At 40.6% G+C, this 24,839-nt stretch overlaps 2 protein-coding genes and 1 pseudogene across 3 annotated transcripts in view; 1 reads left to right on the top strand and 2 right to left on the bottom strand.

Annotated features, from left to right (window-relative positions):
• The window catches only part of LOC111347607 (uncharacterized), a 563,268-nt gene that overhangs the window by 260,674 nt on the left and 277,755 nt on the right, over nt 1–24,839 (top strand). The gene's annotated exons all lie outside the window — the stretch shown is intronic.
• On the bottom strand, nt 328–24,263 carry LOC148731451 (uncharacterized protein C12orf56 homolog; annotated as a pseudogene). Its single transcript, XR_016001536.1, has 12 exons — nt 23,264–24,263; nt 20,375–20,606; nt 18,583–19,443; nt 16,812–16,882; nt 16,223–16,361; nt 15,357–15,449; nt 13,983–14,062; nt 13,487–13,656; nt 12,888–12,962; nt 12,316–12,393; nt 2,127–2,305; nt 328–852 (listed from the first exon to the last, which is right to left on the bottom strand). The product of XR_016001536.1 is annotated as an uncharacterized protein C12orf56 homolog (transcript).
• LOC111320962 (uncharacterized) lies at nt 5,491–11,509 on the bottom strand. The gene is made up of 2 exons (XM_088760763.1): nt 9,140–11,509; nt 5,491–8,456 (listed from the first exon to the last, which is right to left on the bottom strand). Exons 1-2 carry the CDS (start codon nt 11,507–11,509, stop codon nt 5,676–5,678), a joined length of 5,151 nt encoding a protein of 1,716 aa, XP_088616889.1. The 3' UTR covers nt 5,491–5,675.

The following is a 24,839-nucleotide window of genomic DNA, read 5'->3' as shown; positions in this document are numbered from 1 at the left end:
CTAGGACTTATCGTCCTAATCCGAAAAGACAGGAACATCTAACCATTTGCAAATGTCACAGCAAAGGCAGCACGTTCCCCTCAGTTATTTTAAGACCCTGAGTGTTGGTACGGTCTAGGGCTTTAACCTTTGACCTCCCGTAAGGCAGTGCGGCGCTCTACAACACCAGCTTTCTAAGCACGGTTGATAGCCGTGTAACAAGCATGAACTCTTTCTGAGATGAAGTCGAACCCCCAAGGCTGTCTACGTTTAATAAAGTAATGTAAACTTACACCTTTTCGTTATGGAAAAGCAGTTATTAACGGAAACAACCACAGCAACTGTAGGTCAGTTCAAAATTCGTGAGTTTTATTCCTTTTTTTCCCAGTTGGGGTATCTCGAACAAATCTCATTTGTTTCAGGCTCAACTCTACGCAAAATTCTGTGGACTTTCCATGCAGAGGACAGAATTCAAAACGACTAAAATACTACATACAGAGTCCTCAATTGTTTCACGACCCGTTATGACTGACTGTGACGTTTGGGACAGAGGAGCATGGTCGAGCAGGATTTTGGAGAACGTTCGGCAAAAATAGTCCAAGAGTTCAACAGTTTTAAATACAAAAATTGTTTTAAGAATGACTTATCTTAAATAAAATGATTTCTTGAACTGGTAACAATGGGAAAGAGAATTCAATATGATACCTATACACTAGATTTGATAAAGGGAACGAGAAATGTTTCCATCGTCACCTAAGTGATGGCTGTTTTAACACTAAATCCGTGACTTTCTCCAGTAGTTCAATTATGGGACTTGTCAGGGGAAACTTGGTGGAAAGTTTCTTCTTTACCACTGGCTTTCTGATGTAATATCTGCAACATTTATGAGACAACAAAAAATATTGATGGCAATGATTCATTAGAGATTTAAAGGTTCACCTGTCTAATTTGCCCTTTCATTTCTTCTGCCCCTAATCATTTACTCTACGACAGTAATTTAAATGTTTATCATTTATGCTTGGGCGTTACAAAACAAATCTTCTAATAATTTAACAGCCTGTATACGTTTTGTTTTGTTTTGTTTTTGGATTGGTCTTGTATTTTTTTTTCAGTGTTAATTTTCATGTACTTTTTTTAAGACAGTGAAGTAAGTTTTTGATTACTACCACTCCGATATGTCCCCTCTCATAAACCTCTGAATAATTCCCCTTTCCTCGTCTACAAGCCTTTGTAATTGATAAACCTTCTAGAGTATAGATAGATAGATAGTTTATTATCAAAAACCTTGCAGCCACAGGCTGAATTACGTTTGATTTACAATAAAATATATACTACAAAAAATACATGGCTAAGAAGAACTAATTAAAAAGACAAAAATATATAATTAAGAGAAAAACAATATTACATCATTGCTTTATGGACATAGTGATGGATAAAACTATTTCGAGTACGAATGGTGTGGAGGCGCCGTGTAGTAAAAGAGTGCTGACTCCTTAAATTGACTTCGCACTCATTCTTGGGAGGTAGTAAGCTATAGAGCTTGTGCGAGGGATTAGACAGGATGGAATTAAAAAGCTTATCACATAAGAACTCGCGGCGGTTGTGTAAGGAAACTAGACCAGTCAAAAGAAGCGCCTCATTGTACGAACAATCTGGATAGATAATACGTAAAGCTCGCCTTTGACATCTCTCAAGATCTACTGAAAGGTATTGCGGGAGGCTATGATGATAAACAGGGCATGCATATTCAGTGACAGGCCTAATACAAGTCAAATAGAAGAGCAAAAGTTCCTCCGACTTGACCTGTGCACGCTTAAGCTGACGCAAAAAATACAGGCGCTTGTTTACTTTCTTTACAACTTCGGATACGTGATTATTCCACGTGAGATCGCAAGATATCTGCAAACCTAAGATCTTTGCTTGCTCTACACACTCTAAGTCCTGATCATTAACCTTAATTGGTATCTTTATCTTTTTTTATATCATTAACCTTAATTGAGTATCTCAAAAAGCTTACTATAAGTTATCAAATATTACAACTGCAACAACAATTTCGGGAAAAATGGTACAAAAAGATTTTTTTTTGACTCGCGCCACGAACTACATCGAAAAGGACAGACTGTTCATAGTCTACTGCACTATCATACCTAAATTCCTCTGCGTATCCAACTCGGATTTGATTCGCAACCACTGCACCATATTCCAGAAAGTTATTGAGCAGGTAAAGTTGTCGGTAAAGAAGAACAACTTCGGCGGGAGAGAGATATCGGCCAGAAGATCATACTAACAACGTTAAACGTTCCATGATTCTCTGTACACAATATTTCTGAAAATAGAAGGAAGAATATCAACCTTTGATTGTGAGACGCTGCTGTTGTCGTTGGATTAAGGTCTTTCTTAAGATCCCTTAACCCTTCACCATTCAGATTGACCAGCAGCTAATTTCTCCCAACATTGTCGGTGCTAAATCAAACATTAAGGTCACGAGAATAAAGGATAATGGTTGCCGACTGAAGGAGCGCAATAAGAAATGTAGAAAGAACACTCTGGAGAATATGCATACTGATGTTGTAAAAGTTTTAGGGGTTAAGATACGCACTAACCAACGTTAACAGATGTTAGTAAAAATCTACCGGCGTTCCATCACTAGTTCTGCTATCTGATTGGCCAACTTATTCGCCTGTAGCCTGAAAATGTGCGTTTGTAACCAAAATAAAAATTGAAAAAGACGAGTCTGTCTTGTTTTGACTTAAAAGTTTTAGATGACTCGAAGAAGCAAACTGTAAAGCATTTAGAATATTTCCGTTGTTCTCATCAACCATCAGGCGATGTAAAATTTGTGTTCACAATTTAGTTGCTAAATGAAATTGGTCATGGTCGCGTACTATTGGAACTTTGCTTATTTTAAGTCGGTTGGGTATTGTCGTGTTCAATTGGAAAAGAAACGTTGTTGAATTCGTCAATTCCTCAAATTTTCTAAGTGGCAGCAAACCAAGCTGAAACGTTTCCTTTAAAAACACAGATTGACCAAAGTATGAACGAATAGACCGTAAATGTCAATCCCCGCCGTAAAGAAGGAAAACTGTTTTTGCACGTTCCGAATAGAGCGGGTAGAAGTTCAGGAAAAGTGCCTTTCGCTACCTCGAAACGAATTGCAGTTGCATAAACTTTAAAATATTTGGTTAATCTTTTTGTCCGATGATATTATCTCAGTTTGTATTTCTCTTTGTTTCGATAATTCATGGAATGAGAATTCTTTTCTAAATGTTTGCTTCTATTTTGCCTCAACCCGTTGACTGCCATGAGTGACCGAGACAGAATTTCTCCTTACAATGTCAATACAACATCAAGCAGACAAGGGATGAGAATAAAGAAAAGTAAGTCCGCAATGCGTACATGTGTGTCTTACGCAATTTAGCTGCTTTTAGTGTCTGGTGTCATAATGAGCTTCTTCTAGCTAATAATCTGATTATTGTTAGATAGTTTTCAATATTTTTCTTGCTCATCGATAAAAAACAAGATAACTAGCATACAATGTAGTGCTGAAATGTTCATTAAAGTTGAGGGTTGAGGGTTAATTGCCAAACTTTGTTGTGGAGGTCTCCTTTCGACAACAAAGGTTACACTTGTAACACGAAGATCTTAGGTACTGAAAAAAACCTCAGCATTATATTACACAGTGGCCTGATAGATTCAGTCATAATTTGTTTACGTAACAAAGTGGAATTGGGTTCTGAAATTTCTAGGTTAATCTTCTCTTCCACGGCAAGTGATGTGAAATTAACTCCAGGAAAGCATGATATGAATATTTTTGGCATTTTGTGTACCAGTACATGAGGAGCATGATATAATCTACACCAGAAGCCATTGGGAGCTTGATTTGGTTTGAATGTATGACTAGTTTTCGACAATACATACATGTAAGCATAGGTTTTCATTTATTATAATTATTTTATTTTGGTTTGATTGTATTTTCAGTAAACAACACAGAAAAATTCAGTTAAGGTAGGTATAGATATGGGGTTGCAAATGGAAGAATTTCAGGGAAAAAAAATAGGTGTATAACAAGATCAGAACACAAGCAATATTTTAATGAATTATGTGTTGAGTAGTACATTACACTGACACTGCTAATAAGATTTTAGCCCAATAAGATTTACAATTTTACCGGGGAGGTTTATTTGACAGAAAGTTTATTATAGATAGAATTTCACCATAATAGATTTCAGGAACAGTAATCAGAGATATGATGACGCAAACATAACAGGGTTCAATGTACAGGTAAGCTAGTGCACAATAGTATCATGATTTAAAGTATCAGAATTTTTAAGCTTTTCTCATTATTGAAATTGTAATTTCATGCCTGTGTGTTTCCCAAATTCAAGCTATGTGGAGACATGAGATGAATAGGTGAACTTGACATCGTCATGTAAATGGTCAACTTGACATTCTATCAAAATTTGCCTTCAGCTAAAATCTTACTCAGGAATGCAGTTTTGTTTTTTTTTTTTCAATATACCTAAAATTTATCCAGGCTTTTGTTTTTTTTGGTCAGCTAAATGGTGCATCAATCAGCACAGCCTCCTTTGCATTCTTAAAAACTTCAAATTACTTCAAAACGATCCAGAGACAAGCACTATCTTTTCGCAGCCTCCGCTCATTTCATTCAAACGCGACAAAAACTTGGGCAATTTTTCGGTCAGAAGTTCTTTTCAGACTAATGAGCAACCAGGCACTTTTAAATGCGCTCGTGCGCGATGCAAAACGTGTCCTTTCATTCACAACACTGATAAAATATCGGGACCTAAACGATCCATTAAGATCACCGATCACTTCACGTGCACCTCCGCTAATGTAATCTATTGCATAACTTGCACTTATTGCAAAAAGACATACATCGGCGAAACGGGCAGAAGACTAGGTGACCGATTCCGAGAACACCTTCGAGACGTGGAAAGGAATGACAAGGATACATCTAAACCAGTCGCTAGACATTTTAATTTACCTAATCATTCTAAGCAACATATGGCAATCTGCGGTCTTTCCTTGCACTTAGGTAGCACGGAAAGCCGTAAAAATCTTGAACAAAAGCTCATCTTTCAAACCGGCAGTCTCAATCCCACAGGGATCAATGAACACTTTTCATTCCACTAATTTATTCATGTTTTTCTCGTTGCCATGCACCCACCAATAACGCAGCTCCATTTTCTACCTTTAAAAGCACACACAACCCACAATTCCTCTATTCGCTCCGACGAAGGGCTAACGCTCGAAACGTCAGCTTTTGTAATCATTACGGTGGCCAATTTACCATTTCAACTTTGTTGATATATCCAAATTATTTCGTTACTCCCACCGACGCAGCCCCAAACAGTTTCTTTCGAAACTATCAGCCTTTACTCCTTTGTATAAGTGTCGGGAATCGGTTTTCGTCGACAAAGAAACTCACAATTTCTTGATTTTAACAGGTTTAATGGCCCAGCACTCCGCCTAGCTGTCACAATTCCCTACTCTCTCACACTCCCCCTACTCGTCTCATATATCAAAGGACTCAAAGTTCAAAACGGGCGAATTTGACGTCTAGCTGTCATCACCGGAAAACAGAAACTTGCGTAACGCAACTCGCAGTCACGACACTCTCCCCCTATTTGATACCGGAGGTGTCAAATATAAAACAAACGAGAATAAACGTTCCTTTAGTGTTCTTCTTGATCAGCAATAGCCCTTATGCGCTCTGTAGCAGCCACAGCCGCTCTCCTCGGTGTAAACACCCGAGCTGTAGGGTTAAGAACTGGATCTTGAGGTTTCTGAGTCCTGTCACAGGACAACTCCATGGGGCACAACTGTTGGATCGCCCGCTCCAGATAGGATTTGCCTGCTCTCAGTCTTGCTCCTCTGACGACTCCGTCTCTACCTTCGATTAGCTTCACCACGATCCCGAGGTTCCACTTTCCTCTGTTACGCTCGTCATTTTGGATTAACACGACATCACCTTCCTTGATAGGCGGTCCTCCCTTCTTGTGGTTGAGATTGTGCCTCTCTCGCAGGCTCTTGATATACTCCCCTGTCCATCGGGACCATAACACGTCCTTACAGCGCCGAATATGTCTTGCACGTTTCCTCAGATGCCCGTCCTCCATCGAATCAACATCATCTTCGGGCAACAGGTTGGGTTGACCGAACATCATTTTGTTGGGTGTCAGCATGGGTAGTTGGATATCGTCTTCTACATAAGTCAGGGGGCGGCTGTTGAGAGTGACTTCAACGTCCAGGATCACCTCTTCCAGCTCACCCCATGTAAGGTGGGCTCCCCCTATAGACTTGTACAAGGCCTGCTTTACAAGTCCTATCATCCTCTCGAATTGGCCGCCCCACCAAGGGGCCCTGCTTAAGTTGAATTGCCATGCAATATGGTGGTGGGCTAGGTAGTCATGGAGCTTCTCGTCCTTCATGATCCTTTTTAACCACTTTGAAACCGCAACGAAACTTCTCCCGTTGTCGGAGTACACTCTTTGTGGCCTGCCCCTTCTTGCTATGAAGCGCTTGAAGCTTTTGACGAATTCCTCAGCTGTTTGGTTAGTCAACAGCTCCAAGTGGATGGCCCTCGTGAGACTACATGCAAACAGCAAAATATAGGCTTTCCCGTCTCCTCTTTTCTTGCCGATTTTATAAGAAATTGGACCGGCGTAATCGACGCCCACTACTTGGAATGGAACTGAGCCAGAGGTACGGTCATTTGGAAGGTTTCCAGGAGGTGGTTTTTGAAATGCTGCGGCTTGGAACTTTTTGCATCCAAAACAACTTTTAATTGCCCTTTTTGTTAAACTTCTCAGCCGGGGTATCCAAAACTCGCCCCTGATAAAAGCCATAGTGAGACCAACTCCCCCGTGTAACGTCATGATATGTGCGTCCTGGGTTAACTTCTCTGACAACGGGGCATCTGGAGGAAGGTAAATTGGATAGCTTCCTTGTATTCTACCACGACACTCGTACAGCCCCAAAGCATTCTTCTGCAAGTTGAGTCTTAACTGGTCTTGCTTGAAATATTCTGTTCCACTGTAGCTTTCTTGTGCTCTCCTGAACCACCACTGTGCTTGCTTATCAGTCTCAGCCGTTGTCAAAGGACCTCGGGTTCGTGCTTCTTTGCTCAACCTGCAGTTATCCAGGAAGCGCCTGATCCATGCTGTTACTCGGATTGTTGTCCAGTAGCTGTGCTTCTCTAAGATGTTATCTAGCTCGTCTTTTGTTTCTACAGCAGTCCGGAAGAGTTCCTTAGTTAACTTCGCTTCTGCTTCCGTTTCCTCCGTTGGTTCTGTGAGTAGATGAGGTGGCCAGCGCTCGAGATCTGACAACCATTCCGGTCCTTCCAACCACAGCCTGGGTAACTTGTCTCCATCACAGCCTCTGCTGCCGATGTCCGCTGGATTCTGGCTGGTTCCAACATGTCTCCATTCTATGAAATCTTTCTCTCTGATCTTCTGTGCCCTGTTTGCCACAAACTGTTTATAGGTACTTCCTCCTCCTCCCCTGATCCAATGGAGGGCCACTGTGCTATCAAGCCATCCATAAACCGACTTCACGGGCTGTCCTTGAAGGGCATTCTTCACGTTTGCTACAAGGTTTGCCGCCATGTGCGCTGAGACCAGTTCTAGCCTTGGGATAGTTAGCCCCTTCTTCGCGAGGCGCGCTTTAGCTGCTAATAGTCTTTGATTTGAGCCACTTGCTTGATGAACCACAGCATACACGGCAGCTGCTGTCCCTGTCCCGCTTGTGTCTCCGAACGCGTGCAAATCAATGGCATCAATCGCTTCCTGGAAAGCCGTCACCGGGCGTGGAACTGCAACTTGGTCAGGTAGATTTTTCTCGAATTGTTTCCACTTTCTTTCGATATACTTTGGTACTTCTTTGTCCCATGATTGGTTCAGGTCGCACACCTCTCGGTAAAGCAGCTTTCCGACGAGAGATACTGGTGATGTGACACCCAGTGGATCGTAAATTGAAGCAAGGAATCGCAACATTTCTCTCTTGGTTACTTCAGGGGGTGACTCCGGGAAGGTTACAGCAATCGTGTCTTCGGTTTTGTTCCATGGTAGGCCTAACATCTTTGTTTCTCCAGGTTTAACTCCGAGTTGTTCCTTGGCATAACTTTGGTTGCATTCATCTGGTGCTGAGTTCACTTCCAACTCTGGTGCATTGGAATGCCACTTGTGTAGCTCGAACTGGGCTTCTCCGAATACTACCACGGCAATTTCCTTGAGTGCGCGCACCTCCTCCACGGTTTCTCCACCAGTTATCACATCGTCAACATACAAGCTCTGCAGGATGTCTTCTACTTCTTTTGGGTACTTTTCTCTCTGGCTCTCCAAGTGTTGCTGCAATGTCCCTCCTAGCAAGAAAGGTGACTGCACAAGGCCAAACAGTGCACGGGTGAACCTGAGAACTTCTACTTCAGATGTCGCTTTGTTCTTAAAGTGCACCTACACCCAAAAAATTTTTTTCGCTTAACGAAGTAAGCTTATTTTTTTGAGTATTTCTGCGCAAAAATTTTTTTATTTGCTCAAATCTTCAATTCTCTATGCCCAGTCAAAATACGGAAAATCGGCCGCCATCTTGCCCCACGACCGAGTTTAAAGAAGAATGGCTCTAGCGGGTAATGTGACGTCAAATCGAGAACACGAAAGTCTGCTTCTCACACATTTTCACTTGTTTGGGAAGATTGTCGTCGATATCGTCCGAAATATGCTGACTACGTGTGTTGTATGAAGATTGTATGGAACGCGATACCCTCTTGCAAATTTCGCACGTTGCTACATCCTTCTACAACACACTTAGTCGGCATATTTTCGGACAATTATCGACTACAACCTTCCCAAACAAGTGAAAATGTGTGAAAAGCAGACTTTCGTGTTCTCGATTTGACGTCACATTACCCACTAGAGCCATTCCTCTTTAAACTCGGTCGTGGGGCAAGATGGCGGCCGATTTTCCGTATTTTAACTGGGCATAAAAAATTGAAGATTTGAGCAAATAAAAAAATTTTTGCGCAGAAATACTCAAAAAAATAAGCTTACTTCGTTAAGCGAAAAAAATTTTTTGGGTGTAGGTGCACTTTAAACCAGTGGAACCGAAGGGCATCTCGATCTTCCATCCGAATGCGCACCTGTAGAAATGCTTGCTTTAGGTCGCCGGCCAGAGCTATTGGTTTCAGGCGGTTTCGCACTAGAACATCCCACAGGAGGTTCTGAAGAGCCGGTCCTGTTTCCAAGCAGTCGTTCAATGATGGACTCTTCTCGTTAGCTTTCGCTGATGCATCGAACACAATTCGCAGTTTGGTGGATTCAGCTGACTCTCTAATGACAGGCTTGTGTGGAATGTAAAACTCCCTTCCTACAGGTTCTGACGTCACTCTCTCAACGATCCCCGTCTCCAGTTGGTCTTGAATTATCTGGTCATACTGCGCGAGGAGATCGGGCTGTCTTTGAAGTTTCTTCGTGAGGTTTTCAAGTCTTCGGAGACTTCCATGCTCGTTGCTTTGGAGCGGCTTGTGACCATGTTTCCACAGCAAACCTGTTTCATACCATCCCTCGTCGCTCCGCCTTAACTGTTCTTTAAATTCTTCATACACGCTCTGCTGATCTCCATCTGGTCTGTCTTGAAGGCCCAACACGTCTAGACTACACAGCTGTTGATACTCTACTGAAGACGTTCTGGTCAGGTAGACACTGTTTAGCCCCATTTCTTTGCCTGCCGACATCATGGTCCACCCCAGTGTAGTTAGTTCAGCGATCGGTTCACCAGCCTTGCCAATCTTCGGCTTAGTGTGGGTCTTTATTCTGGAGTACTCACTTGCTCCCAGTATTAGATGAATTGGTAGTTCGGGCTTGGTATCTTCATCATCCATGGTAACACCCGCGAGGTGTGAAAATGTCTTGATCTTATCAGCGTATCTGGGATTTGGAATTGATAGAAGGACACTCTTATCGACCTTACTCACCATCGTTGTCATCTCAAATTTCCCTTGAATACTTGAAATGCTGACATCATACTGTTCAATTTTCTGGTTGGTTGAGCACAGCATCATGTCAATCTTCTTGAACACTGATCTGGCTGGTTGTTTCCCAAGGTGCTTGACCAATGTAGCTGAAGCATAAGAGCTTCCGGCCCCTGTGTCCAATAAAGCTCGGCATGTTATCCCATTCACGTTGACGACTACCACTGGGTAAACAACTTCATCTTCAAATGTAGCTAGTAGTAACTGTTGGGGCTCTTTGTCACAGATTGATGTGTGGTGTCTTCCATGACACTTCTGGCAGCCTCTAGTAATACGACAATCTGTAGCTCTGTGTCTTGTGCCAGTGCAATTAAAACACAACCTTCTCTCACTGAGATGCTTCTTCCTGTCTCCGACACTCGCTATCTTGTCACAGTTAACAGATTTGTGGCTGGTTGAATTGCAGTAAACGCACGGTCTCTGTCGATAATCTTCTTGCCTTGAGTTGAAGAATCTGTCTCGCGACTTGTTTGGTTGGTCGGAAGAGTTTAAAGGATTCCTGTCACACCATTTACGAAGTGCCTCCAACATCTGAGGGAACGCCCACTCATGCCAGTTGTCATCCAAGCGAACAAGGTCAGCCCTGATACCAGGTAATTTGTCCAGAGTGACTCTAACATAACCGTTGATTTCCTTTATTTTTCCCATCGTGTCGAGTGCTTGAACGTTTGTGGCCAGTTTTTCATAAAAATCGTGTACTTTTGCTGGCTGCGATCCCTGTACAGTAGGCAAAGCAATAATACGCTGGATGTGGGCGTTGGCGACTTCACTCGGTTTTCCGTACTTCGCTGTTAAGATAGCCTTAGCACGTTCGTATCCCTCGGTGTTGTAAGGTAGGCCATCGACGGCAGATCGAACTTTCGGGACAAGGAGCTCTTTCAGGTACGAGAACTTTGCCACTTGCGTAATGGCAGCTTGATCTATTTCGGTGTCGAACTGACTCCAAAATCGTAGCCAATCCAAATGGGTACCTTGGAACTTAGTTATAGTTAATTTTGGCAGCTTTGCACCGCTTTCCTTCACGGACTTGTTCCGATCTTCTTCCATTTTCTTCTCAAAATCTCTCTTAATCTGCATTTTCGCCTCCTCTAATTTTAGCTCTTCTTCATAACGCCGCTTGCGATTTTCCTCTTCGGCCTTCTCTTCTTCCCATTTCGCTTCCCGTGAGGCTTCTTCACGTAGGTTCTTGACGGTTTTCCTAACATCCTCAGTTATCTCTTCGTATTCTGCGACTTGTTTTTCGATCCCCAAGCTCCATTTACGCACGTGGTCCGGTTCTTCTCCTTTCTCTATTTTCAGTGCTTGTATTTCCACCATCTGTTCGTGAACGCTATCGATCTGTTTCTCCAAAGTCTTCTGCAATCGCTCTGTCGCCTTCAAATCTTTCTTTTCTTGAATTCTGGGGACGTCATCTCGCGTAAATTCCAATAGCCGGAATTTAGAGTCGATCTTCTTCAGCGCTTGTTCCAGCTCTGACATGTTGTTTACACGTTATCTGTGCGCTGTGCTGTGTTTTTTACGGGTACAAATCGATATCAAAGTTTTGAATATCTTCAGTCGGTCCTGGCAGGGTCGCCACTTTTGTCGGGAATCGGTTTTCGTCGACAAAGAAACTCACAATTTCTTGATTTTAACAGTTTTAATGGCCCAGCACTCCGCCTAGCTGTCACAATTCCCTACTCTCTCACACTCCCCCTACTCGTCTCATATATCAAAGGACTCAAAGTTCAAAACGGGCGAATTTGACGTCTAGCTGTCATCACCGGAAAACAGAAACTTGCGTAACGCAACTCGCAGTCACGACATAAGTCTGATTGGTTTCCAGTGTGATCTAATTTACATTTGTGACTCAGTTTTGCACTAGTGATACATGGAAAAGGCATCTAGCTGTTTTCAGCCAATCAAGAGTGTAATTTTTCATGTATATCAGTGTTGCGATGAATTACCTTAACCCAAATAGACTACCGGTATCAAATAAATAACTTGGATCATGACATAGTGCAGTTTACACTTTGTGTAAGCCACACAAAAAAACTAATTAGTTGATCCAATACCAAATTCTCCGATCAAACATCATAAGAATTGTTTGGCTGACAGTAATGAGAATTACTAATGAGATCATGGGAGTGAAAGAGTTAAGGAAGGTTTGTCTGTGAATTTGAAATTTTTGAGCTCATATAGATTGAATTTAAACACTCGAATTACCTAAAAAGCCTGAACCCCTCAAACAAGCAATTTTTGAAAGACCAAGCAAATTACTTGATGTCCTCAAGTGAAATACTTACTGCTTGTTCTTGAGCTTCAACAATCTTTATGAGCCGAAAAATGTTTAGGACATTGTCTTCTACTGAAAAGCAGTTGGCCTGAAATAACAAGAAACATAATCTCATAAAGTTATCATAAATTCAGTCCAGTTACTAAACATTGTTCACTATAAGAATATAAGGATGAGTTACAAGGTCAACCCTGCATCAAAGTTAATAATGAGTGACTAGCACCTGATTTCTCCTTACGATGTCATCCCTGAGTCATATATTAGAGTCATGAGAATGTAGGAAATGATCACCAACTAAAGAAGCTCTTGACTGTTTAACAAATTCTCCTTGTCATGAGCTTAGGAAACGTGTAAAGAAACAAAAATCTTAATAAACAACACTGCGCATAACATCCATATTTATGTTCTCCATTTCTCTATACATCTCCTGTGATACTGGCAAGGAGAACTTGTTTGACAATCAGGAAGTTCTTTTGATAGTGATCATTTCTTTCATTCTCATCACCTAAAAGTTCAATATAGGAGAGGTAGTTTCAGGAGAAATGAGATGTTAGTCAGGAGTTAATGGTATTCAAACCTAACCTGATGCAGAGCACACATCAGTTCAAACAGAAGCGAAGTAGCATTGTCCAAAACTTCTCTCAATAGTTTATCAGTCTGAAAAGAAACAGAAAGTACATTATATATAACTGATAACAGCACGTCTCATTACATTTTTGGTACAGAGGCATCCTTATGAGAATTACTTGGCGAGAAATTATTTCTAGGATTGGATTCCTTTAAGTCCCATGCAAAGGTGAGCAGGTACTGATACTTAAGTATCCTGGTGCCGACTTGGAGGTCCTGCCTTCTAATGAGAACTCAGGAGTCCACATACAGAAAATCACCATCAAGTGAACCCGCAGAGGATATAAATGGAGGACAACACAAAACGTCCCTGGGTTTTTGATAAAGAGCATCTGCAACACATTATATTTTATTTTTTTTCGTTAACACTTCATCACCCAAAAGGTTAGGAGTCACTATATAGGATGGGGCCTGAGCCCAAGTTGGCTCGGCCATGCGCAGTTTAGTAGACTTACAACTTGTTAGTTGTGTCCTTGCTAATTTTTTTTGTGATACAACTAGGATAGACTGTAGCAACAGTGCACCCTTGTAGATGTATTTGAAAATAACCCTACCTCTTGTTCCCTATCTCCCACTGTAAACATGTTCTTGTCAGCTCCTGACAACAACAGTTGAGCTGCTGGAGAGATACCAACTGGTTGCTGTGATGTGGTTAAAGGATGAAGAACAATGCATTTGAGAAGATCCTTGATAGCTTGTCCTGTGTAAAAAGAAAGCACTTCAACTGAGCCAGTGTCTGGAAAATTAACAGGGTGACTTGTGTACAAATAATATTTTCACTAGCCTGCTTGCAGGCAGTAGTTTGTGTTTTCAAGTGTGAGATTCAGCTCGGCGAATATTCAGTTCAGGTTCAAGCCCTGCATGGCCAGGAACATTGTGTTGTTCTTAGGCAAGACACTTTACTCTCGTCACTTCATAATTATTGCTACGGAAACTGGAGTTAAGTGCCTACCTGAAGGGGCCTTGAAATCTTCCAGCAAAACATGTGATAAAGGTTGTTGTAAAGTAGTCACTTACAATAGTTAAGATGCCTCAACATCACCAACTTACTTATGACCATCAATCGTGTGGATAGAATGTCTGTCTCACGAAACAGACATACAAGTGTCTTCAACAACACCACAACAAAGCTGCAAATGATTAAAAGAGAAATCTCAACCAAACCTGAAAGTACAAAGTTCCAGAGGGGGATTAGTGGGATTTCCGAAAATCGAAAGAAATTACCGCACAAAATTTACGTCCAATTGGGAGCAAATAATTGTGCCAGGAAAAGTGCTATTTTAAATGACCATATTTTTTTGGAAAGAAAGTACTTGTATAAGTGACAGCAAGATTATTTAAAACAGCTGCTGAGGGCCCAAAATAATTTCCAAAGAAATAAAACTCACTTTGAACTCTTTGACATCTTATGGTCTCATTTGCTGTCTTCTTCGTTTTCTCACTTTCTCAACCATACAGACTAGACTAGACACCCTGTATCCCCCCTTAAGTTGGAAAAAGGGGTCCACTGGGCCCTCTTTGACCAATTTCTTAGAATAAACACCGTCAGTGCAAAGCGCATTTAATTTGCCAAAAAAAAAAAAAGAAATTCAACCGCTAATAGAACTGAGTTACAGGAGAGCAAATATTTTCTGTTCCGCATGACCCAACTCAGCATTAAGCATTTTCTCAACGTGATTGTCGCTCTATTTCTATCTTCAGGATTTATACACTTTTTCAGGCCAAAGATTCAAGGACTTTTCAAGGACTTTCCAGGACCCTACTTAGAAATTTCAAGGACTTTTTGTAATGACAATTTTACCTCAAAACCACGAGAAACAACTATGTTTTGGGTTTACCGATGGTGCAAAACAAAAGCAGATATTTTTCGATGTTGTTCAATAAAAAATCAAGGACTTTCAAGGACCCTAAACAAAATTCAAGTACTTTCAAGGTCTTGAAATTGGCCTCCTGAAATTCAAGGATTTTCAAGACGCGTACGAACCCTGTATCTTTCTAGTTTTAGTCGCAGCTCGCTTTTCCAACCCCTGCTCGCATAATCTCATGCAGCCCTCATAGGGTTATTTTTCATTTGCCGCAACCAGTTTCCCCAGGCTTATTGGATTCAATATGCACTACCCTCATATCCTACACTGCACCTTTCAAAAGTTTTAAGTCAAACTATAAGTAGCATCTTTTGTGCTCTTCGCAAGGTTCCTTTGTCGAGTTCATCACCTTCTTAGTAACATTGACAGATAGGAGCCAGCCATTTTGAAATGTAGCACCCCTGCTTAGTATAATTGTCACGTGCGAGGTGATTATAGCCAGATAGATCACAATCCCTGACTAATCAGAGCGCAAAAATATCTTTCATCATCAGTGTAATTATTCTAATTTTCAAAATGTTGCACAGAGCAACATGGGTGATATGAAAATAACACTTACTCAAGCTTATCCTTTCTTTTGCGATGATTGGCTGCGGGATTGAGGCATGTATTGCTGTAGTTGACCCACCATGAACACAAAGAGATCTGCTGACTTAAGTTGAACTGCAATCAATATTTGAAGCCAAGGATCCAGATAGGAAACCATAAAACATGTAGTGTAAGGGGGGCACTATGGTGCAAAACCAATCAGAGAAGAGGATTATGTTCCACCGTCACCATACTGGATGCTATTCCAGCCATATAATGGGTTAGTTTGCACCATATGTTACAAAATACTCTTCTCTAATGGTCGAGCAGGACAGTGCCCCCTCATACTGTCAACTGAAAGCAAAGTCATAATTTAAAACAATGGGCTGTTATTCAGACTACCTTCAATGTCAACTTTATTGTTTACAGTCTGGTGCGTAAACATTCAAGGAAGTGCGATTGCAATGAACAAATTGGGAAGCATATTAGTGAGTATTCCCTAGATGGTACAAGTGCTTCAATGCCTTTTATGAGTAACATTTTCCTTTCCGTCCGATTTATCAACAGCTCAGATCAAGCAAATCTACTGCTACTGCTCGTTATTCGATAAATTTGCACAGCAATGCGACATGTGTACGTGTAGCATGATAGCTTTTTTGACTGACGTGTAAATTTTTCATTGTCAATTTATTCCTTTTTCAAGCCGAAAAGTTCTTTGCTTGACACAACAATGTAACACATAGGAAACTTAGAGCTCTGAACAACAAAGTCGTGCATTCGTTTTTGTCCGTGCAAGCACAAAAAAAAAATCGTATGTGCAAGTCTGACTATCGTGCATCTGAGCATATGAAATGTGTCTGTGTTGTTAACTTACATCTGAGTGGTAGTGTACCGTACCTTCCAAAAGTATTTTTTTAAGTTAAAACTCTTCTCTGCGGCCGTAAAAAGCTCCTGGATGAGAATAAATGTCTTCTCCATGATATGCAATTGAAGGATTTCTGTCTTCAGCTGATTAAACAGGTGCAATAACTGTGAACTGAAAAAGAATATGAGAATAACATTAAGGACTCAAATCTAACTAATATTCAGTAGCCATGAGCCCTCAATTCATAATTTTTGTTTTGCTGTGGGCCGTTTGCTCCACACAAGCCGGGTTCTCTTAAAACTGGACAGTGACCTGAGGTTAGGCAATACAGCTGCAAATTGTATTAGTAATAAAAATGCACCTGTTTTAAATATTAGCAAAGTGTTTCCTGAGGAGAGTTTTTACATGTACTTAAATGAAAAAGAGAACAGAATTGTACATGAAAAAAAAAGACATAACTCAAACGACAAATACATGTAAATAGATAAATCAGCATCAATTGCATAAAAGGAATATCAACAATCAACTAGTGGTTTGACCAAGTTGCATTTATTTGACAGACCTTCTGTCCCCAACTTTTGAATATCAGCATGTTATTAAATAAATGTATGTAATACTTACTTGTCAACTTTGTTTGATCCAGTGGGTATAGTTGGTGTGGACCTCCTTCGACCGTGACGGAGTGTAGATTTCTGAAGAGAGAGGCAATCATAATTTATAATCAACTAACCCTAAAAACTATTTACATTACAAGTGTACAACACAGGTATCATGTGCAAGAGATTTCTTTCTTTGGACCTAAGTTTTGACAACAAGATTCACATGTCCTGTCTGCTCATCACTTGAAGCTAGTAAAAACAGTGCTGGTTAAGCCAACCAAAACACCTGACTAGTGTAACACCTTTACATGGCTAGCTTTTAATTACCCCATTTTATCAAAATCCCTAGTTGAAAATCCCTCTATTACTGAGACTCTCAAAGAAAATTCAGGGCTCAACATCAATGGTAGCTAACTAGCCACAGACTAGTAGAAGTTCAGTTTTGGCTAGTGGTGTTTGATTTCCACTTGCCAGTTTGGCTAGTAAAGAAACTGAAACAGTTGTAACATCTAAGTTGTCACTTGGCTAATATATAAAGTTGAAAAGTTAATGTTGATCCTGAAATATGTTCAGCAGAAATTTGTTTCCCAGTTTTAAGAAGAATGGAAAACAAACTGTTACAAAAGCAGCTTTACATGTGTGAATCAAGTTCATTTTCAAAATGTGCAGAAAGGTTAACTCACTGTAATTTTTCTAATGCCAACAGTGTACACATAGGAAATATAATCTGATTAGTTCCCAGTCTTGCACATAATCTGACAAAACAACATGGCTCCACAATAACCTGGTGGCCCCTTATATCTTTATAGCTCTAAATTTCAAACTTATTGTAAGCCCTTGAGACATGAGGGTTAGTTTACTAAGACTACACAATGTACAGCGTGTAGCTCTTTCATTCGAAAAAGCCCAAACTGCCATAATCTGAACTGGTTGCTCATAACGGCATTTTCTGTGCTGAAGCCTGTTTTCCATATGTACATGTCGGGAAAAGCCCCTATGATTCCCATTTTCACTGTTTCCTAACTGTCCCAAAGTTTTCAGACAAATAATTATAGAGGTTGTCTCGTGAGGCGAGAGTAGTCCAGTGGTGAGTGCGCTGGACTCTGGGTCAAATGGCCCGGGTTCAAGTCCTGGCTGGGGCTTGACGTTGTGTCCTTAAGCAAGAGGCTTCACTCACATCTTCGTCTTCTCGGATAGGACGTAAAGCCAGAGGTCCCGTCTCCTGCACCTATCAATTAGTTAATTTCGGCAGGGGACGTTAAAGAACCCACATCACGAGATTACTGTGATGTGGTCTGCCCTGTTTACTGGGAAGGGGGGGAGGGGGCATCTGTAAAAATTTCTCCTTTATTAATTGTAAACTGCCGCAGGCAGTCTGAAAAAGTCCCCCGATCTATATTATTATTATTATTATTATTATTATTATTATTATTGTAGAAAGTGGATGCTCCGCCAACACATCCCACAATTCTGTGATGATCAACAATCACTTGCTACATGTATATTTGGAAACTTCAATTTTCACTGTTAAAGAATTCAACAGTAATTTTGGCTCACTACCAGTCCTTCAGTTGCTTAGTAAATCAGTACCCTTGAATCACAGATATCTTTGAATTTACTGAAATGTTCGCAAAATCTGGGACGAATGCGAAACAAAATTACCAGTCACCATTGATTTTCCCATTTTTTTGTCTAAAGAGTTAAAGTTCAGTAAAAGGAGCATGTAGAACTTTGTTAACACACATGATGCACACCCACACAGCTTACTAAAAAGGAAAAAAAAAAGAACTTACAGAAATGCAATTGTTCCAGGCGCTTTTAAGATGCATATACATTGGTGATTTTTCTGAAAGGATGTATAAGTCCATTTCCATCAATTCGAATTTCTTGTTAGCAGAATAATTGCCTCCATCATCAGAATTATAGTCCAACTCTTCCCCACTGTCTACAGAGCCATTACTGTCACTTCCGTAATGACTCCTCCCATATGGACCACTAGCGGAATCCACTGACTTTTGTCTGTTAAAACTAGTTGATGAATCCTGGTAAGAAATTTCAAGTTCACTACTGCTAGAGCTACAATTTAATTCATCATAGTCATTGTTAGTTCTCATCTACTGTAAAGCCAATGGTTTCTTTCTTCTTTGCTTAGCAACACTTCCCGATTTCAGTCTTGTGCTTGAACTAGACTGCACGATCATTGATTGATGACCAGGTGGAGGTGGCGGAAGGAGTCGCCTGCTCCTAGGAGTTGTAGAAACAGCTCCAATATCACTAGCTGACCCTGAATACAATTTGCTGCTGTGTTCATGCCTCAGATGTCGGAGATCAGGGTCTGAGGCACTTCAATGAAGACTGGTTGTCTGTACTGAGAGATGCTGCGTCGTGACTGGCTGGCTTTCTACACATCCCATAGATGTTTTAGATTTAAGGTTACCTCCCACTTGGGGTGCTGTATCCACTCTTAAAACTGGAGAAGTACTGAGAATGGAAGATGATTGGAGAGCTAACCTCAATGAAGAATTGTTTTCACTAGGTGGAATGGCTATCGATTGGCTTGATGCCATTTGCTTAAAAATCTTTTTGTAAACTATCAGAATGTGTTGGTTTTTGGTCTTCAAATCTCCTCTAAGAAATTCTGCAACATCATAAATCTAGAAGAAAAATTATCATGTATTAAAGAGTAATCATTAATTTTTTTTAAAATGGCCTGTTTTCTGATCAACAATTTCAAGGATTCTTTTATCACTTATTTAGAATAGTCCATCATTACTTGCAATTATTCAAAGATAATTATTGTTTTTACTTTCTCTTGGGATTTACAATCATCTTGACAGATTAATTAAATCAAAAAAAATTCCAAAGCTGGATTTTGCATAGGAAATACAAAGTGTATTACAGGTTACTCAGATATAGGAAATGCCAAAAGAAAATCAGTGTAAGCACTGAAGTTAGATTCTTCAAGTGCTGGATACCAGAACATTAATTTTTATGGATTATTTCATTTTACAGATATCAATTTTCCAATTAAAAATGCTTATAAAAACAAGTCTCTGTAAGAATCAAACATCTTGGGAAATGAAAATTTTCAACCCCTCTTCAAACCTTGCACTCAGTTAGGCACTCAGGGGGAATGCACAAAAATGCTCTTTTTAATGATTGCAGCACTCTTGTTGCCACGGTAACAACGGCTGCTTGTTTGAGGCCTGGGGCCTCATTCCCATGCAAAAACATTCAAAAAAGAGAGTAAAGTGTTGATTTCTGTATCTCAAGCTAAATACAACATTACAGATTGGTACTTCTACCATATATAGCGACATCATTTATCTTGACTTTGATACATTCAATTTACCCAGAGAGTGAATGTGAACACACCAACAGACTATTTATCTCGGCACAGTTTCGGTCATTTTTTTGGTCTCAGACAAACGAAGCGTGCAAGGCTTGGAAAGAATATTATGTTATGAGCAATATCCCGAAGAGATATCTCACCTCTGGCTGTCATCTTTTAAAAAAATTGACCAGCCTTTGTGGAGGGCTGCTTGAGGTAACTACAAACATATCGTCTTCAAATCGTGTGCATACCATCCAGATTCCGAGTGCTGCAACTTCTTTCACGGGAATTTGAGCAATTTGACATCCTCTGTAGATACACTGGCTGATCTACTCGAAACTATCCTATCACCAGTCATTTGTCATGAACGTGTACGTTATCACGATGGCGGGACGCTGTATTTCTCCATAAAGTTTCCCTCGGTGGCTCTAAAGAAGACGAGAAATGGACATTTTTCTATATTTCATCAGACCTCCGCGCATTCTGAAATAAAATAAAACCAAAAAACATAAAGAGAAGAGGAAGACCTTGGTTGAACGCGAAAGAGCTGAATAAATAAAATAGCTCACGTCAGAAGGTATGCGGTTAACAACGCGGGCTCAAGTGTCCTAGGTCTAAAATTTAGCGAACCGGAAATTAATAAAGGCTGACTTTCAAAGCCGAGGAACTCTGTTTTCGCCGAGGGCATTTTCTTATTTCCAGAGGTTTTAGGAAGAAAATTAACTTTTGAAAGTCTTTAGGGGGTGTACCAAGTTTTTGGAGGTTGTTCTGGAAAAGAAAAGCGGCAAGGAAAATGACGCCTCAAAGCGGAGGATTCTCTTGTCTTATAGTAGCTGTATAAAGTCATCCCCCTGGAGCAGATATCAACATCCGTGAGCATTTGTTTAACTCTCTGGCCCGGGCTGAATCTATTTACCCGAACTGTGCGCTTATTTTAGCCAGCGATTTTAACCGCCTCGATGTCACGCGGCTTATAAGGGATTTTCATCTTGGGAACGTGTTCATGTGAGATCCAAGCAATATCAAAATTTGAGTCTACATGGTACCCTCCAGAATTTGATACTAGCGAGCTTAAGATCCAACGACGGCAGACACCTGGGACGGCAAGCGGAAGTGAAGTTACCGCCAGAATTAATTCCGGCTGCCGTCGTTGTGAGGTTTCCCGTCGTAGCGGCCTTGTCTGTGACGTTAAGAAAGCCATTTTGCCGTCGTGGCTAAAACGTGAGTAAACTTTAGCAAAATAACGCCATTTTAACTTACTTTGGGCGAAAATTGTTGGCAATTTTAACAGTTTATTATTATGAGAGGATGTCTGTGAAATGGCTGAGCAAAAATAAACGATTTGTTCATGGAAATTTTAAATAATTCGTTTGCCTTTCTCATAAATAGTTCGTCACTAAAACTAGCTCGATGTAAAAAAGCAACCCAGTAAGTTTTACAATTTCACCATTTCTCTTTATTTCGATGGAAAATTCGTACACTAGTTCGGACATAAATTGATGGCCATGATATTATTCCAGGAGTCTTTTCTGGAGTCTAACCGACCACTATGGTTCATCTGAGAAAATTTTCATAGTCAACAGTTTCGGTAATGTTTTTCAGCCATAAAAAACGTCCTTGATTAAGCGTGAAAAGTTTGCTTCAAGAAATTGGTTTATCATGATAAGATTATACCTGTATTATGCTGCTTTGCATACATGTCTATGCTTAGATTCAGACTTTTCCCGTGTTTAAAAAGGTCACTTACGAATACCAACGAGGGTACGCTAATCTTCTCAACAAAAGGGAAAGGCATTCAATTCCATCGTTAGAGTCCCTTGTTCACATGTATACGAATCAAGCAGCCCCATTACGTCTGCGAGAATAGGTATGTCCCATTTTCGGTAACGATCTCTGCCAAGCACTCACTTCCGTCGAGTCCTTCTTAGTCAAAATATTTGAATTCTGGTAGGGATAATCGAGATTATTTGAAATGCTGGCATCATTCAACAGTAAAAATTCATCTTCTGAATGTCACCATCATCGAAACTTTCGATCAAACATGATCCACGAACCTTTCTATAGGTAGCAATTGCTTTTCCTAAACTTCGAAGAGGAGAGCGAGTCAAGCCGCCGTCGCGCGCGTTATCTTAAGGCTATTTTTCGTGCCATTGCAACGGCGATCTCTCCCCAAGCCCCCTCGACCAAGTCTGCCGTCCCAGATGTCTGCCGTCGTCGGATCTTAAGCTCGTTAACTATTTTGTGTACATACTGGTATTAGTCATAACCAGGAGCCCATCACTTGTCTTAGCTAACCACCTCCCAGTTAGCTCAATGGATAGAGCGCTGGACTGCTGTGCGGGAGGTCGAGGGAGTTCAAGCCCTGGCCGGACCAACACTCAAGGTCTTAAAATAATTGAGGAGAATATGCTAACTTTCTGAAGTTGAAGAAATGGTTAGATATTGTAGTCTTCTCGGATAGGGACGAATAAATGGAGGTCCCGTCTCCTACAGGGTTAGGGGTAAGAGACGTTAATTTCCCACGCACGAGATTACTGTGTGATGGATGTCTTCCCCTGGGGTGGGATGAGTGGGATTTATTGGGTGGACTACTCGCATGGCTCGCATATGTTCCGTTCTAGTCGTACCCTACTGCGGGAATGCATTGAAAATGGTTAGAAAAAGAAAAGTTAAGAACCTGCCAAATATTTTTTTCCAACGTCCCAACAGTTCACGAGATACAGTGGTTCGAGTGAGATAACACAATTTTAGTAGAATCGCATCATTGAATAAAATCTCGCATTCTGATTGGCTAACGAAGCGAGGTATTTAGCGTGGAATTGCGAGTTGAAAACGAGACTAAGTGAAATTATTTCGCATCTACGTCACTAAGAACAAAAACTATCGTCAAATAAATTGTTACAAAGTTTGGTTTCTAAGTCAATTTCAAATGTTTCCAAAACCATTGTCAATTTCTATTAAGAGCAAAAACAAAAAAAGCGTTTTCAAAGTGAGCTTGAGGTTCTTCCTAGTTTTGAACTGAACTTTAAACTCTTGGAGAGGCATGAAAAACCTCTTTCGCTCGAGACAACCCGAAAGCGAGAAAATCCTGTGAACACGGCCCAGAAAAAACAATCTCCGAGCTAACAAGTCACACCTACCCGGGTTCAATATCCATCTGCAGCCATAATCTTTTAGAAAAACAAGAAAGGATGTCAAGCAAGTTGGTTGGGTTTTTACTCGTACTACTACGATTGTCACAGCTACGCCAGCGACGGTCCACGCACTAAAGGCTTTGCGAGATATTTATGTCAACAGCCTTGCACTTCCATCAGTAGTTGGCAATAACACAACATCAATGAATAACTGCATTGATGATCTAGCAGTAAGAGTTCTAGGTGGATTGTTCACCAATGTATCGTTCAACAACTCTCCAGTGAATATTTCCATCAACTATTAAACTTTCAGTCGAATGCTTACCCCAGCGATTCAGCTAATAGCAGTCGCCTGTAGTGAATTTCTACAAATAAAAAGATTAAAGTTTTCACTTTTCATGAAACACTTCTTTGTTTTTAAAGGAATAAAAAAATCGATCAATGCAAGTAGTTGCACTTCAAGGCACTTACCTTATACGCTGAGTCTATGTCCGGCAGCCGAACAGTGTTTTCAAAATACTCCGTGTCCGGCAGTCAATTTCTTTTTTAATTTTCTGTTAATAATAACAAAGCCTTCTTTATATGGCTGAAAACTTCACTATTTCCACCGTAGTGTGAGTTTTTGTGAGCTCGGCAACCGGTATGCCGGTATTCATAACTTTGAAGCTCGCCGCGAGCTTCTGGACAGGAAATTGAAAATACTCCGTGTCCGGCAGTCGAATATTTTCCCGAATATTAAGTCATTACACTCAATATATTCGAGCTATACCATCCTAGGCGGTGTTAGTTGTTTTATTATTATAATTATATTTTTATTGTTTTTCTTTTTGTGTATTTTTTAAAAGAAAAATGCTTCCTTCGTTTGTTTTCCTCATTATTTTTATCATTTTTCAAGAAGAAAATCGCGTGAATGTTCAAGTACAGGCTGTTAGCTGACTTATCCTAAGGAAAGAAGATGGGCAAACAGGGGTGGGGTGGGGAGAAGGTAAACATTTTAACTCCCAAGGTCTGATTGTTCCCCCTTAATTGCTGCTTACAGGGGTGGGGTGGGCAGGGGTGGGGTGGGCAGGGATGGGGTGGGGAGAAGGTAAACACTTTAACTCCCAAGGTCTGATTGTTCCCCCTTAATTGCTGCTTACAGGGATGGGGTGGGGGGAAGGTAAACCCTTTAACTCCCAAAGTCTTATTGTTAACTCTCCGCTCCAAGTGCTACAAACAGGGGTGGGGTGGAGAGAGGGTAAACCCTTTAACTCACAAGGTCTGATTGTTACCTCTCCCCTCTAAGTGCTGGATACAGTGGTGGGGTAGGGGGAAGGTAAACCCTTTAACTCCTAAGGTCTGATTGTTACCTCTCCCCTCTAAGTGCTACATATTTCTTTGTAAAGTAAATACAATAATTCGATGCTATATTGATATAACAACTTCGAATTTCTACCTGATGAGTTTGAGTATTCTCATTACCTGTTTCCTGGATAATATATGCATATTGTTGGGAGCATTTTCAAAGTAATCACTTCTGGGAGTTCAAGTTAACCAATCTCTCTTCCCATTGGTTACCTTTTTTAAAAGGACTAAATACCTA

This window comes from Stylophora pistillata, chromosome 5 (genome assembly GCF_964205215.1).
Source record: "Stylophora pistillata chromosome 5, jaStyPist1.2, whole genome shotgun sequence".
NCBI lineage: Eukaryota > Metazoa > Cnidaria > Anthozoa > Scleractinia > Pocilloporidae > Stylophora > Stylophora pistillata.
The sequence above is the reverse complement of the archived record's forward strand: the minus strand, read 5'-3'. Positions and strand labels throughout refer to the sequence as shown.

Excerpts from the sequence above, each read along its gene's own strand:
- LOC111320962 (XM_088760763.1), bottom strand. The coding sequence starts at position 11,509 with ATGTCAGAGCTGGAACAAGCGCTGAAGAAGATCGACTCTAAATTCCGG. Across the intron at positions 8,457-9,139 it reads TAAAGCAAGCATTTCTACAG|GTGCACTTTAAGAACAAAGC; the intron begins GTGCGCATTCGG and ends TTTTGGGTGTAG.